At 42.7% G+C, this 13,071-nt stretch overlaps 1 protein-coding gene across 2 annotated transcripts in view; it reads right to left on the reverse strand.

Moving 5' to 3' along the window:
• The window catches only part of RER1 (retention in endoplasmic reticulum sorting receptor 1), a 35,653-nt gene that overhangs the window by 16,846 nt on the left and 5,736 nt on the right, over positions 1-13,071 (reverse strand). For both annotated transcript variants that reach the window (XM_089684349.1, XM_089684350.1), the window contains exons 2-3: positions 5,712-5,799; positions 529-633 (exon numbers count right to left, since the gene is read on the reverse strand). In XM_089684349.1, the coding sequence (XP_089540475.1) occupies positions 529-633; positions 5,712-5,792 (186 nt within the window). In that variant the 5' untranslated portion in view covers positions 5,793-5,799. The remainder of the gene's footprint in view (positions 1-528; positions 634-5,711; positions 5,800-13,071) is intronic.

Consider the following 13,071-nt stretch of genomic DNA (forward strand, 5'->3'; position numbering starts at 1 on the left):
ATTCCTATTCTACAGGGAGTTGCCGATACATCTAGTGACAGGTTCTCTTTAAAATTTTGAGCCCCTTCAAGTTTTAGCTAAATATTAACCCAGTAAATCTGACCTGACAGTGTTAACGCTACCTGACCTGCCTGTTTCAGCATCGTATTTACTAGCTCAATGACTCCCAAGAAAAATGGTCACAGCTAGAGAAAAGGGCTCATAGGTCGGCTGCTAGAAACTCTCAGTTTGGCACATTATATATTGAGAAAGCAATGAAATACCAGAGATAGTAAAACCCTGTGCTGGCCCCTGCTAGCTTAGATAGTGGCAAGTTTTCTTCAGGACAAAAAGTACTGTGTGTTCTGCATAGTTTTTAGCTACAGAGGCCAATGGGTTTAATATTTTTTTAATTTTGAAATAGGAATTATCCATTATCTACTAAGTCCCTCAAAATAGCCAACTGCTGCATATTATATTACAAACATGGCAATCTCTATGAAGTGCATATTCAACAAAGCTTGCAGCAACAGGTAACAAAAAACATACCTGTAGTATATAAACCCTTATCATGTAGAGCATGCTTAGGCCCATAGTCATCAGCCATCGCACTGCTGTGTAAGGTGTGGATTTGTCTAGCCACGACTGGTATATCTGAAAAACAAACAAATGTTAATAAAAAACAAAAAAACAAAAAAAAAAACCACTATGTTGTAACAAATAAACGTGTTGCAATCATCAAAACAACAAAAAAAAAGGTCCACTAAGGTTAAATAAATCAGATGGAAGTGCATCCAACAGGTCCCTTCATCACTGGGCTATTGGCAGTATATACACTGCTCAAAAAAATTAAAGGAACACTTTGAAAACACATCAGAGATCTCAACTGGGAAAAATATGCTGGATATCTATACTAATATGGACTGGGTAATGTGTTAGGATTGTAAGGATGCCCCATTGTTTGATGGAAATGAAAATTATCAACCTACAGAGGACTGAATTCAAAGACACCCCGAAGATCAAAGTGAAAAAATGATGCAGCAGGCCAGTCCATTTTGCTGAAATTTCATTGCAACAACTCAAAATGGTACTCAGTTTGTATGGCCCCCATGTGCTTGTATGCATGCCTGACAACATCGGGGCAAGCTCCTAATGAGACAGTGGATAGTGTCCTGGAGTATTTCCTCCCAGATCTGGATCAGGGTATCACTGAGCTTCTTGACAGTCTGAGGTACAACCTGGCAGCGCCAGATGGACCGAAACATGATATCCCAGAGGTATTCTACTGGATTTAGGTCAGGCGAGCGTGGGGTCCATTCAATGGTATCAATTCCTTCAACCTCCAGGAACTGCCTGCATACTCTTGCCTCATGAGGCCAGGCATTGTTGTGCACCAGGAGGAACCCAAGACCCAGTGCACCAGCATAGGGTCTGACCAAGTCCAACGATTTCTTCCCCATACCCAATAGCAGTCAGGGTGCCATTGTCTAGCCTGTAGAGGTCTGTGCGTCCCTCCATGGATATGCCTCCCCAGACCATCACTGACCCACCACCAAAACGGTCAGGCTGAATGAGGTTACAGGCTGCATAACGTTCTGCACAGTTTCTCCAGACCCTTTCACGTCTCTCACATGCGCTCAGGGTGAACCTGCTCTCATCTGTGAAAAGCACAGGGTGCCAGTGGTGGACCTCCCAATTCTGGTGTTTAATGGCAAATGCCAAATCGAGCTCTATGGTGTCAGGCAGTGAGCACATGGCCCACTAGAGGACATCGGGCCTTCAGGCCATTCTCATGAAGTCCATTTCTGATTGTTTGGAAAGAGACATTCAAACCAGTGGCGTACTGGAGGTCATTTTGTAGGGCTCTGGCAGTGCCTCAAGTCCTACGAGTACAGTTTACACCAATGTGCTGCAGTGGTGGCACTGAAAAAAAAAAAAAAAAAAAGGCAAACTTTTTTTTTTCAGTGCAATGTGTTTGCAACACAATACATCACATTGCAACCCGCAAAAAAAGGAGTTGATAAAAAGAGTAAACCGCAATAGATCATTTAGAAGGTATCGGCATAGCCTCCTTCACAGCGCACGCCAAGCCACGCTAAGTAGCAAAAGTGGCACTTAGAGATAATGGGACAAACCATATAACACTGATAGGGGTGCTTAAAAAAAGGCATGCTCTTTTTCATATGCCGAATACTTTATTTTCCAAAGGAAATGAAAAAAAAAAAAAAAAAAAAAAAAAAAACACAACGACTCACAGTTGCATTTTTAAGAGCCTGCAAAGGTTTTCTGATAAAACGTGATCAGGCGGCTCTAGAGCCGCCTAACCACATTTACGGTGCTCTTAAAAAGGGGCACCAGAGGCTCCGGTGGTGCTTCCTGGGCTATCCTTTTCTACCAGGGAAACAGCTTCCCTGGAGTAAGCAAAAGGAACTTCCCTGGAGTAAGCAAAGGAAGCAACGTGCACTGCGACACTTCTGGGATCACAGCTGTCATTCCTCAGTTAGTATAGCACAACCTATGCTGGAATAGTTTCATTGGCGGGTAGGAGAGACTTTGGGGGTCTAGCAGACCACCAATGTCTATGTAAAGAGGACCTGTCACCTGCCCATGCTATCACATAAGGTATCCTTGTGATAACGAGTGGAGGGGGGGGGAAAGGGCCGCGCGCCCCCCCCCCCCCCCCCCCAAGTACATTGGAATGAAAACAATAAATGAAATGTCGTCTATGAAGACTTTTGGGTACCATGGTCTGTTCTGATTCCACAGGAGTGCACAGTTTTAAAACTTGACATGTTTAATCACTTGCCCTCCATCCTACAGCAGAAGTACTGCTACAGGGCGGCACGGCTGTACAAAATCACATATATATAAAACACGTGATTTGCATTTACTGGTAGGGAGCATGTGCCGCTCTACCCGTAGCGCTATTGGCTGGGGATGTCAATCACCGAGTCCCAGCTGGCGATTCATGGCCTGCACTCAGCGATCGAGGGCAAAGCTGACAGGGGAGAGACCTGTGTGCTGGTATGGTGGTGATCAGGACACTAATATTTATTATGGCGGTGATCAGGGCGCTGGTATGGTGTAAGGCGGTGATCAGCGCGCTGGTATGGTGTATGGTGGTGATCAGGGTGTTGGTTTGGGGTATGACGGTGATCAGGACATTAGTATGGGGGTGTTTTGTGCGCAGTGGGACAGGTGACAGGGCCTACCTGCATTATTTAATATGTAAATACTGGGGCACTGATCAGGGACACTGGGGTGGCTGGCACTGCAGTGTGAGTGTACAAGCATGCTGACAGGCTGCTGTACACTCACACACTGCAGGTCTGCTTCTCTCTGCTCTCACATTGACAGCAGAGAGAAGGGATCTGCTGTGCTATGATTGGTCACAGCAGTCACATGGTAAAACACCACGCGATCGCCCAAAGACAGTGGTAATGCGATCCGCTGCGTCTGGGCAACACATCGATCACCAGGCTCTGGGTCCCATGCTCTGTGCGCTGCCCAGGAGGCATCGGTTCAGGCTAATGTACAGGAAAGTTAGCCCGCATCGGCGCTGCTTCTCATCCGCCCACTCTACATAGACGTTATAATTTTCATGTAAACCAATTAACCACTTCCCAACCGCCTTATAGTAGAACTACTGCTACAGGGCAGCAGGGCTGTGCAAAATCACACACACGATTTTGAATGTCTGGAGGGGGGGGGGGCGTGCACGCCCTACCTGCGCTGCCATTGGCGATTGCAGCTGTCAATCACTGGTAATTCCCCCACCTGGCAATCACTGACAGGGGAGAGGTCTGTATGTAAACAATACAGATCTCTCCCCTGTCAGCTCCTCCACACTGCTTTGTATGGCTCTGCATAACAGAGCCATAGAAAGCAGTGTGCTTACACAGTAAAGCACGGCACACTGTAAAAAACAAAACACAGTAAAACACACAGTTAACCCTTTGATCGCCCCAGATGTTAACCCCTTCCTGCCCAGTCAGTGCTTTTTATTAGCACTGATCACTGTATTAGTGTCACTGGGGATGTCAGTGACAGTTTCCCCCCCAATGTCAGAATGCCCGCCGCAGTCCCACTATAAGTCGCTGATTGCCGCCATTATTAGTATAAAAATGTAAAAAATAAAAAATTCCAGTATATATAGCGCCATTTGTAGACGCTATAATTGTCATGTAAACCAATTAATTTACATGTATTAAGATTTTTTTTCAGCAAAGACATGTAGCAGAATACATTTTGGCCTAAATTTAGGACAATTTGATTTCTTAAATATTTTTTACTTGACATGCTTAATAGCAAAAAGTCAAATATATATATTTTTTTTTCTTGTCAGAATTGTTCGTCTTTTGTTAAATTAAAAAAAACAACAAAAAAAAAAAAACGCACAGATGATCAATTACCACCAAAAGAAAGCTTCATTTGTGGGGAAAAAGGACATAAATTTCATTGAGGTGCAGCATAGCATGACTGCGCAGTTGTCAAAGTAAAACAGCACCGTATCGCAAAAAATTACCTTGGCATTTAAGCAGACATGTTGCAGAATACATTTTGGCCTAAAATTATGAAGAAATTTGATTTTTTTTTTTTTACTGGACATGTTTAATAGCAAAAAGTCAAAAATATTTTTTTTCCCTCAAAATGAAATTTATGTAATTTTTTTTCCCACAAATAGCTTTCTTTTGGTGGTATTTGATCGCCTGTGTGGTTTTAAATTTTTTGCACTATAAACAAAAAACATATCCAGTAAAAAATTAAAAAATACAAAATTTCATCATAAATTTAGGCCAATATGTAATCTGCTACACGTCTTTGCTAGAAAAAAAAAAAATCCACCCCAAAATTAATTGCTTTACATGAAAGTTAGAGTCTATAAATGGAGGTATATATAATACCTACCTGGAATTTTTATTTTTTTTCGACTAGTAATGGGGGCAATCAGCGACTTAAAGCGGGACTGAAGCAGGCATTCTGACACTGGGTGGGGGACTACCTGCCACTGACATCCCAATGACACTAAATACAGTGACCACTGCTAATAAAAAGAACTGACATTACACTAATGACACTGGGCAGGAAGGGGTTAACATCTCAGGTGATCAAAGGGTTAACTGTGTGCTGTTTTACACCATGTGCTGTGTGTATTTTACTTGGGAATCGTGCTGCTGTGTATTTCTCTGCTGTGAAATACACAGAAACAGCAGCATGTTACCGCTTGTGTGTTCTTTACACACAGGTCTCTCCCTGTTACTTGGCAATCGCCGAGACAGAACAAGGCATGCTAGTTAGTATTCAGCTGTAGGGAGCCCTTAGGAAATACTGGCGAATTAGTCCCTTGCCCTCTTCATTGAGAAAAAAAAATTGAGTTTTCTATGAGCAATAGGACCATTTGAAAAACTTTGGTTCAGACTGTAATTTTTAGGAACACCAGCTTCCTGAATCCCTAGGATTTATTCAGCCCTTTTTATGTACAACTTTTTACAAAACCCAATCGCAAATCCATTCATGTTAGGGTATTAGCAATTTACAGGAAATCTCATTTATATCAGTGTAGTCAACCAAACTGCTTTTTTCTTACCAAAATGCCAAGGTTTTGTTCTGTGTACATCTATCTATCTCTATATCAAAAGGCACAGTAATAAATCCAAAGAAAAAAAACAAAAAAAAAAACAACACTTTGTTACAGTAACAAAAAAAGATTCAGGCATTTACTTTGCACTTACCTGCCCTAACCTTGAGAAGAAGCGATATACCAGTGAGGGCTTGCCATGAACTGACTCACCAATACTATCTCCTTCTGACATTCTGTTTCTGTGTAAAAATCAAAGAGTGAATGAGTGGTGACCGATAATAGACGGCATTTGGTAGCTGAATGATGAAGCAGAGTTGATCAAATTAAAAAACATACCATTTATTTAAAAATGTTAAATCCTTATCCTCCAAAGCATTGGGCATATGTGAGAAAAGCAGTTGAATGAAGATGCCTTGTATAGTATATAACGGTGTATAGTATATAAGTATAACGGTGTCACATGACTTTCTTCATTTTTATACATCATCCACAGACCGATGATCTTAGCACTCAATGAACCTTTACTGTTCTGGAGAACATGCACATAGAAACCTCACCTAAGAAATCGTCGCTCTGACACATTTCACCCTACAAGAGGCTAAATCACACAGGCCAGACATGTCAAAGCAGAGGAGTCCCAGGTGGGGCTTCAACCAACGCCCTCCCAATATTTAGCTGAGTCCTGTATTGTTTGAGCGCCGTATACACCTGCGGGTCTTCTCTCTTTTCTCCCCACTAATTGGCTCTTGCTGCTGTCAGTAAAATCCTGTTCACAAAGAGTGGGGGGGGCGCTGAGGCTAGCTGAGTGTGCGGGCGCATGCGCGTCAATGGATGCACACAGCATGACTCGGAATCAAGCCCTGCACGTCTGCCCCCACAGCAAGCGCTTGCTTTGGGGGCAGATGCTTAAGATGAAGAGCCAGGATCACCAGTAGGGGACCCAAGAAGTGGAGGTTCTGGGCTTCTCCGTGCAATACTATTGCACAGAGCAGGTAAGCATAACATATTTATTTTTTTTTTTTTTTAAATTGCCTTTACAAAACTTTCGAGTGACCCAATAGACTAAAAACCCAAGGCACTCTAATAATGCAGATCTTAACACCATCTAAGTCAGTAGTTGTCCATTAACAAGGTATAGGGGGCCTCAACTGAGGCCCTTATCACCAAAACCAGACATAACTTTCAGTATACTGCCAGTCACTGACTAACAGATGCTGGGTACACAGTTGCACCAAAACAGCAACAAACTATCGAAGAGTCCAACAATGATTTACTGGTTCACTAAATGATCATGTAAGAGACAACAAATAGCTATAGCATTTCAGGGGTCCATAGATCTTCTCCTAGGGGTTAAAAAAGAACTTAACTCTGCCCAACCCCAATGTAAAAAAAAAAAAAAAAAAAAAATCCAAAATAACAAAAAGCAAACAAAGAACACACACACATACTTACTAGACCCATGCAGTCCAGCGTTGTCTTGTGGAAGCAAAAGCTCTCCTTTCACCTCTTTTCCCCGGGGTTATCATCATTAACTGCGATCTGGCATGTGCACAGACACACTTGCACGTCTCTGGAAGGTCTGCACACGTGCGCCAGACTCTACACATCCAAACGCCATGGAGTCTCTATCAAAATGGTCTTCTTGCTTTCAGGGTCCCATACAAAGCCCTATGTTCTCACAACACCTACTGCAATTTCTCAGTTCTATAACACATCAGCAAAAAAGGGCACTCTCATTTGACAGGGGATGGCAGCTGGGGGAACATAGTCATTTAAGCTGGACTGAAGGGGGAATTACCCTGGAAGCATTTTTCACAATGTGCAAGTAAGTATGCCTCACAAATTTTACACACAATGAAATAAAGAACCTCAGAATATCCCTTGGTCCAGCAATGACAGCTCCACACTCTCCCCCTCTGCATCACAGCCACCGTTCCCATTTTCACAGAAGTTTTTTTTTTGTTTTTGCTACCAGGTGTCTTTCTTCTTTGCCCGCATGGTGAAAAGGATTTTACTGGTAAACCAAAAATCCCATTTTCTGTATTGTACACCACTGGACACAGAGCATCTTCATATCCAATAGATAGGGATGTCTCACAGCACTGAATATGAGGGGAGGGCAACAAGTCAACTGGCCCCAATCAAACTAAGACAGTTAGAACCTCACACAGCAGCCTGTAAAACACACAGACCAAAGGTAGCGTCCTCAGCGGCTCTAACATTGTAAAAAAGTAGAAACTGAAGACCAGGCAGGCAGCTGTACAAACCTGGGCATGGGAAATGGTAGACTTGGAAGCTGTATGACCCCTTCTTGGGCCTTCAGGAATCACAAAAAGGGAATCTGATAAACGAATTGCAGCAGTAGACTTCAGGTAAAACTTGATAGCCAGAACCACATCCAAAAGTATGAAAAGCCTTGCCCTCCTCCATCTGCAGCTTAGCACAGAAAGAGGACGCCACAATGTCCTGGTTGGGATGGAACAAAAACTATGCCAGGCAAAAATGACAGTTGAGGCCAAAAAAACCACCTTCTCATGATGGAGAACCAGGAAAATTTCCTCACAGGAAAAAGCAGCCAATTCCAGAACTCTGTGTGCCAAAAAGTAAACGGCAACCAGAAAAATAACCTTTTGAGTTAGGACAAAAATGAAATATGCCATATAGGCTCAAAAGACAGTACCAAGCTGAGGTCCCTCGCAGTTGACGGAATCCTGACCGATGGAACAGTACATGTGACAACTTGCACAAAGACACATACCAAGGAAAGTAAAGCTATCAGTCTATGAAAAAAAGGACTGCCAAGGCCTAAATCTGGTCCTTGGATCATATTCAAGGCCAGTTCCAGATAAACTTCAGGATGGAGAAAAGCCAGGATGCGATCCATGACAGGCTTGTGAGAAGTCCTCTAGCCTCACATCAAGCAATGCGAGATTTCCAAGATCAGTGGTAAATCTTCCTTGAAGTCACATTAAGAGCCTTCAGTAGGCTAGGAATGACCGAAACAGAAACTGCCCAGTCTCCCAAGACCCTGGATTCAACAGCCATACCATTAAGCCAGCGATTGTAAGGAAGGATGGTAGATCAGACTTTGCGCCAAACAGTATGGTCAATCTGGAAGGATCCAAGGGTTGTCTACTGACATGTTTACAAGTTCTCCCAGACCAGCCCAGGACAACTAGAATCACCAGAATTCTGTCCACTTGAATTCTGCGAAACAGAAGAAGTAATGGTTAAAAGGCATAAATTAGGAAGAACTAGTTCTACGGTGTCACCAGAGCATCCATTGCAACATGGGATGTGGATAGCTAACATCAAAGTAACATGGAGTTCCTCCAAAAAAGGATGATTACCTGGACCTAGAGATTGTCCAGAACTCCAATCCAGCCCATCAGGCTGGTGATAGTCATCAGGATGCTCCAGGATAGAGGGAGGATTGATTTTCCCATCTCCAACATCACTGTTATATAACCCTCCAGTCCAGAAACAGCCTTGTTCTGGCCTTTAAAGACATTGAGGTATTCAACAACTGCAATGTACCGTTTGATGGGACTAAGACATTTTGTTCTGGGAGTCTGGAACGAAAACTGGACAAAAAGGCACTGCCTCAAAAGGAGGCTACCAACTTTCCCAGAACCCTCATGCAATAGCAAATTGAGGGATTTGAGCACAAGATATTTGACCAGAAGATGGATCACTCTCATCCTGGACGGTATCCAGGGACAAGCTTAAATATTCCAACCACTGGGTTGGAACCAAGACAACTTCTCTAAATTCAGAGTCCATCCAAACCTGCACCAAGTGAAACTCCAGCAACGAAGTGACTTGCTCTCTCATAAGTAAGCGTCATACAAAAGGAATATTTTGGTTGCCCAATAGCCCCCAGAACCGTAGCTAGAAAACTGGTGAGCACTTTGGGAGCTGTAGACAGGCTAAACAACAATGCAACAAACTGAAAGTGGCAGTCCTCCACCACAAACTATTGGTGAGGTGGCAAGGTCTAAATGTGCAGGTAAACCTCTGATTTTCACTGATGCCAGGAAAACTCCCAGATGGATAGACCACTGATTCAATCTAGAACTTCTGCACTCGTAGAAACTCAAGTTTCTTGAAATTGAAGGTGCAACAAACATTACCATTTGGTTTCAGACCAGTGAAAGGTTTGAGTGGAAACCATAAAACCTTTCATTCTCTGGATCCTGAATGATCACTCCTTGCAAGAGAACAAACAGAGGGCGCACCATCCTAGCGCATTATCCCAGGGGTATTCTATTATAGATCGGTTAAAAACATGCTCACAAATAGTGCAGGTACACAGCATATCAAGCCATTACCTTGTGTCACAGTGGACAGCAAAACCCAGAGTGGACCAACACCAAGCAGACACCATCTGGGATCCAAAATCGACTTTCACGTTTTGAGGGCAAACATTCTTCAACAGAGCCAAAATATGTAGGCACCAACACTTAATCACTCAAGGTGATAGATGGTGATTAAGCGCTTGAAGAAGAGTAACATTTTTTTAGGGGGCGGGGGGGAAAAAAAAAAAAAAAAAAAAAAAAAACTCACTTGTCCCTCTCTGCCATCCTCTGCAACTTTCCCCCTACTTCAGAAAGTTGGGGTGCCCCTTTACTGTGAAGAGGACCTGTGCCCTGGCTTATTGGACTTTTGAGTCCATAGCTTAAGAAACTGGGGTTTTGGTTTGAATCCCTAGGACATACTGGACTGCTTTTTGAAGTAGAGAGAGCAGCAGGTTGTTGAACTGTAGGTTTTCCAGTGCGGGATACAGGTACCATCCTTCCAAGTACTGAAAAGCTGTAGAAAAATGGATCTAAATAAAGCAAGTCTCTTAATCCCTGATGGAAGAGTTGAGAAACTAGCTGTTTTTCTGTACAAAACTGCACAGACATGACCATCACCTAAGACCCTAGCAAAAAACATGCCTAATGGGAAGGTGTTATGCCTGGGAGGGGACTTCAAGACCCTTTTTTTTTGGCAATGTCCAATCCACTGAAGGCGCCACCATCATTTTATCACAGTGGATATGAAGATGCTCTGTGTCCTGTGATGTACGATAAAGCAAAAATATTTTTTGAAAACAGAATAGCAGGAAGTTACCTCTAATGAATTGTATTATGTCCAGTGTCGCTCTGTACTGTACAAATAGTTTCATTAATGCCAGAAATCACACGGCACTCTTTTTCTGGCGCTGTGATGGACAGTTCTGTCTATAGTACAGTGAAGGCTCGTATTGTTCACTCTACCCTCATCCATTAACAAAAAGGTATTGTATTCTTCTTACAGAATGCAAGAAATTCTGTGAATGAACTTCCTTCAACCATTTCAGATCCAAGCTCTGCCCATTACACCCCTAAAGACAATATCCTCAGCAACCACTAACACTCATTGGACAGGGAAATGATGGGTGGATGGGGCTTACTCCCAAAATCAAAAAGTCAAAAACTTGAAAATGAAGCCTCTTTCTGGTGGGTGCAATGGCATAGAAGAAGCTTTCCTAGTTAGCAAAGGTAATAGAAGGTACATCGTGGTAAATCTTCTAAAAAAAACTTGAAGCACATCTCTGGGGAAAACAAATATCCTCTTTTATAGTGGGGCTGCCTTCAAACTACAAGTGTTGAATGGTTGTTCACATTTGGGGTACCAGCAAAAAAAAAAAAAAAAAAAAACCTCCAAAAACAGTTTTATTTACCTGATCTTCAGCAGCCGGCCCTCTCTTCTACACTCCAGCTTGTGGTCTGTTCCTTGGCACCGTCACATCCAACACAGAGCTATGTGCCCCCATAGTGGCCCATGGTGTGGTGTGCATAAACACCAAAAGTGAACATAGAAAGTGTACAGTCATGGCCAAAAATATTGACACCCCTGCTTTCCTGTAAGATAATGCACCACTTTGCCCAGAAAATTGTTGCAATTACAAATGTTTAGACATTCTCATGTTTATGTCTTTGGTTGTAAGAAATAATTGCATTTCAAGTTTATGATGCTCCTGTAAATTTGTAATTCAACTTACCTGCATCAATTAACAGGTGCTGACATTATAGAAATCATGGAGCAACCAGCCTATTGTGTGTCTCTATGTGCCACAATGAGCATGAAGAAGAGAAAGAGCAGCAAAGATTTGTCTGAGGATTTGAGAACAAAAATTGTGGAAAAGCATGGACAATCTCAAGGTTACAAGTCCATCTCAAGATCATGTTCTTGTGTCCACTGTGAGCAACATTGTCAAGACGTTTACAGCCCATGGCACTGTAGCTAATCTCCCTGGACAAAAGAAAAAAAAAAAATGATCAAAGATTACAACGAAGGATTGTTTGAATGGGGGATAAAGAACCTCGGTCAACTTCCAGACAAATTCAAGCCGACTTTCAGGCACAGGGTAAAACTGTGTCAACTCACACTGTACGTCGCCATCTGAATGAAAAGGAACGCTATGGGAGGAGACCCAGGGGCACACCACTGCTGACACAGAAACATAAAGCCAGACTGTAGTTTTCCAAAACTTACCTGAGGAAGCCAAAATCCTTTTGGGAGAATGTGATCTGAACAGACATAACAAAATTACAGATTTTTGGTAAAGCCCATCATTCTACTGTTTTCAGAAAAAGCAATGAGGCCTTTAAAGAAAAGAATACAGTCCCTAGAGTCAAACATTGTGGAGGTTCACTGATGCTTTTGGGTTGCTTTACGGCTTCAGGCACTGCATGTCTTGACCGTGTGCATGACATTATGAAATCTGAAGGCTACCAAAGAATTCTGGGGTGCAATGTAGGGGTCAGTGTGAGAAAGTTGGGTCTCCATCAGAGGTCATGGATGTCACAGCAGGACAATGACGCAAAGCACATGTCAAATAGCACCCAGAAATGATTGAAGACAAAGCACTAGAGAGTACTGAATTGGCCAGCAATGAGTCCAGATCTAAATCCCATCGAGCACCTGTGGTGAGATCTCAAAACAGCAGTTGGGAAAAGGAACTATTTCAATCAGAGACCTGCAGCAGTTGGTGAAAGAACAGTGGTCCAAAATCCCAGTAGAGAGGTGTAAGAAACTCATTGATGGTTACAGGTAGCGATTGATTTCAGTTGTTTTTCCAAGGGGTGTGCTACCAAATATTAAATTGAGGGTGCCAATAATTTTGTCCAGTCAATTTTCATGGTTTTGTGTGGAATGTGTCAGATTTGGCTTTTTGTTTCTCCACTTTTTTTTTTTAGGTCATACCAATACAAGCAAAAAGAAAAACAATGCCTAAACATTCGTAATTTTCTGGGCAAAGTGGTGCATTATCTTTTCCAATCACGTAAGCGTTTATTTTCGAACATGGTTCTAATGGTTACATTGCCTTGCTCCCTAGGTAGAGTCTGCAGAAAATGGGTAATCTTATACAGGTGTTAGGTCTCCATGGGGGGCGTTTGCAGTGTCTCCATGAAGTAAGAAGATTGTCTGATCCCTGTGAGGTCCAAAAAGTGTGCTATCCTATAGAGGACCTTGCTGAACCA

Source organism: Staurois parvus, unplaced genomic scaffold (genome assembly GCF_062004578.1).
Source record: "Staurois parvus isolate SC_StPar_1 unplaced genomic scaffold, SC_StPar_1.0 ptg000346l, whole genome shotgun sequence".
In the NCBI taxonomy this organism is placed as follows: Eukaryota; Metazoa; Chordata; class Amphibia; order Anura; family Ranidae; genus Staurois; species Staurois parvus.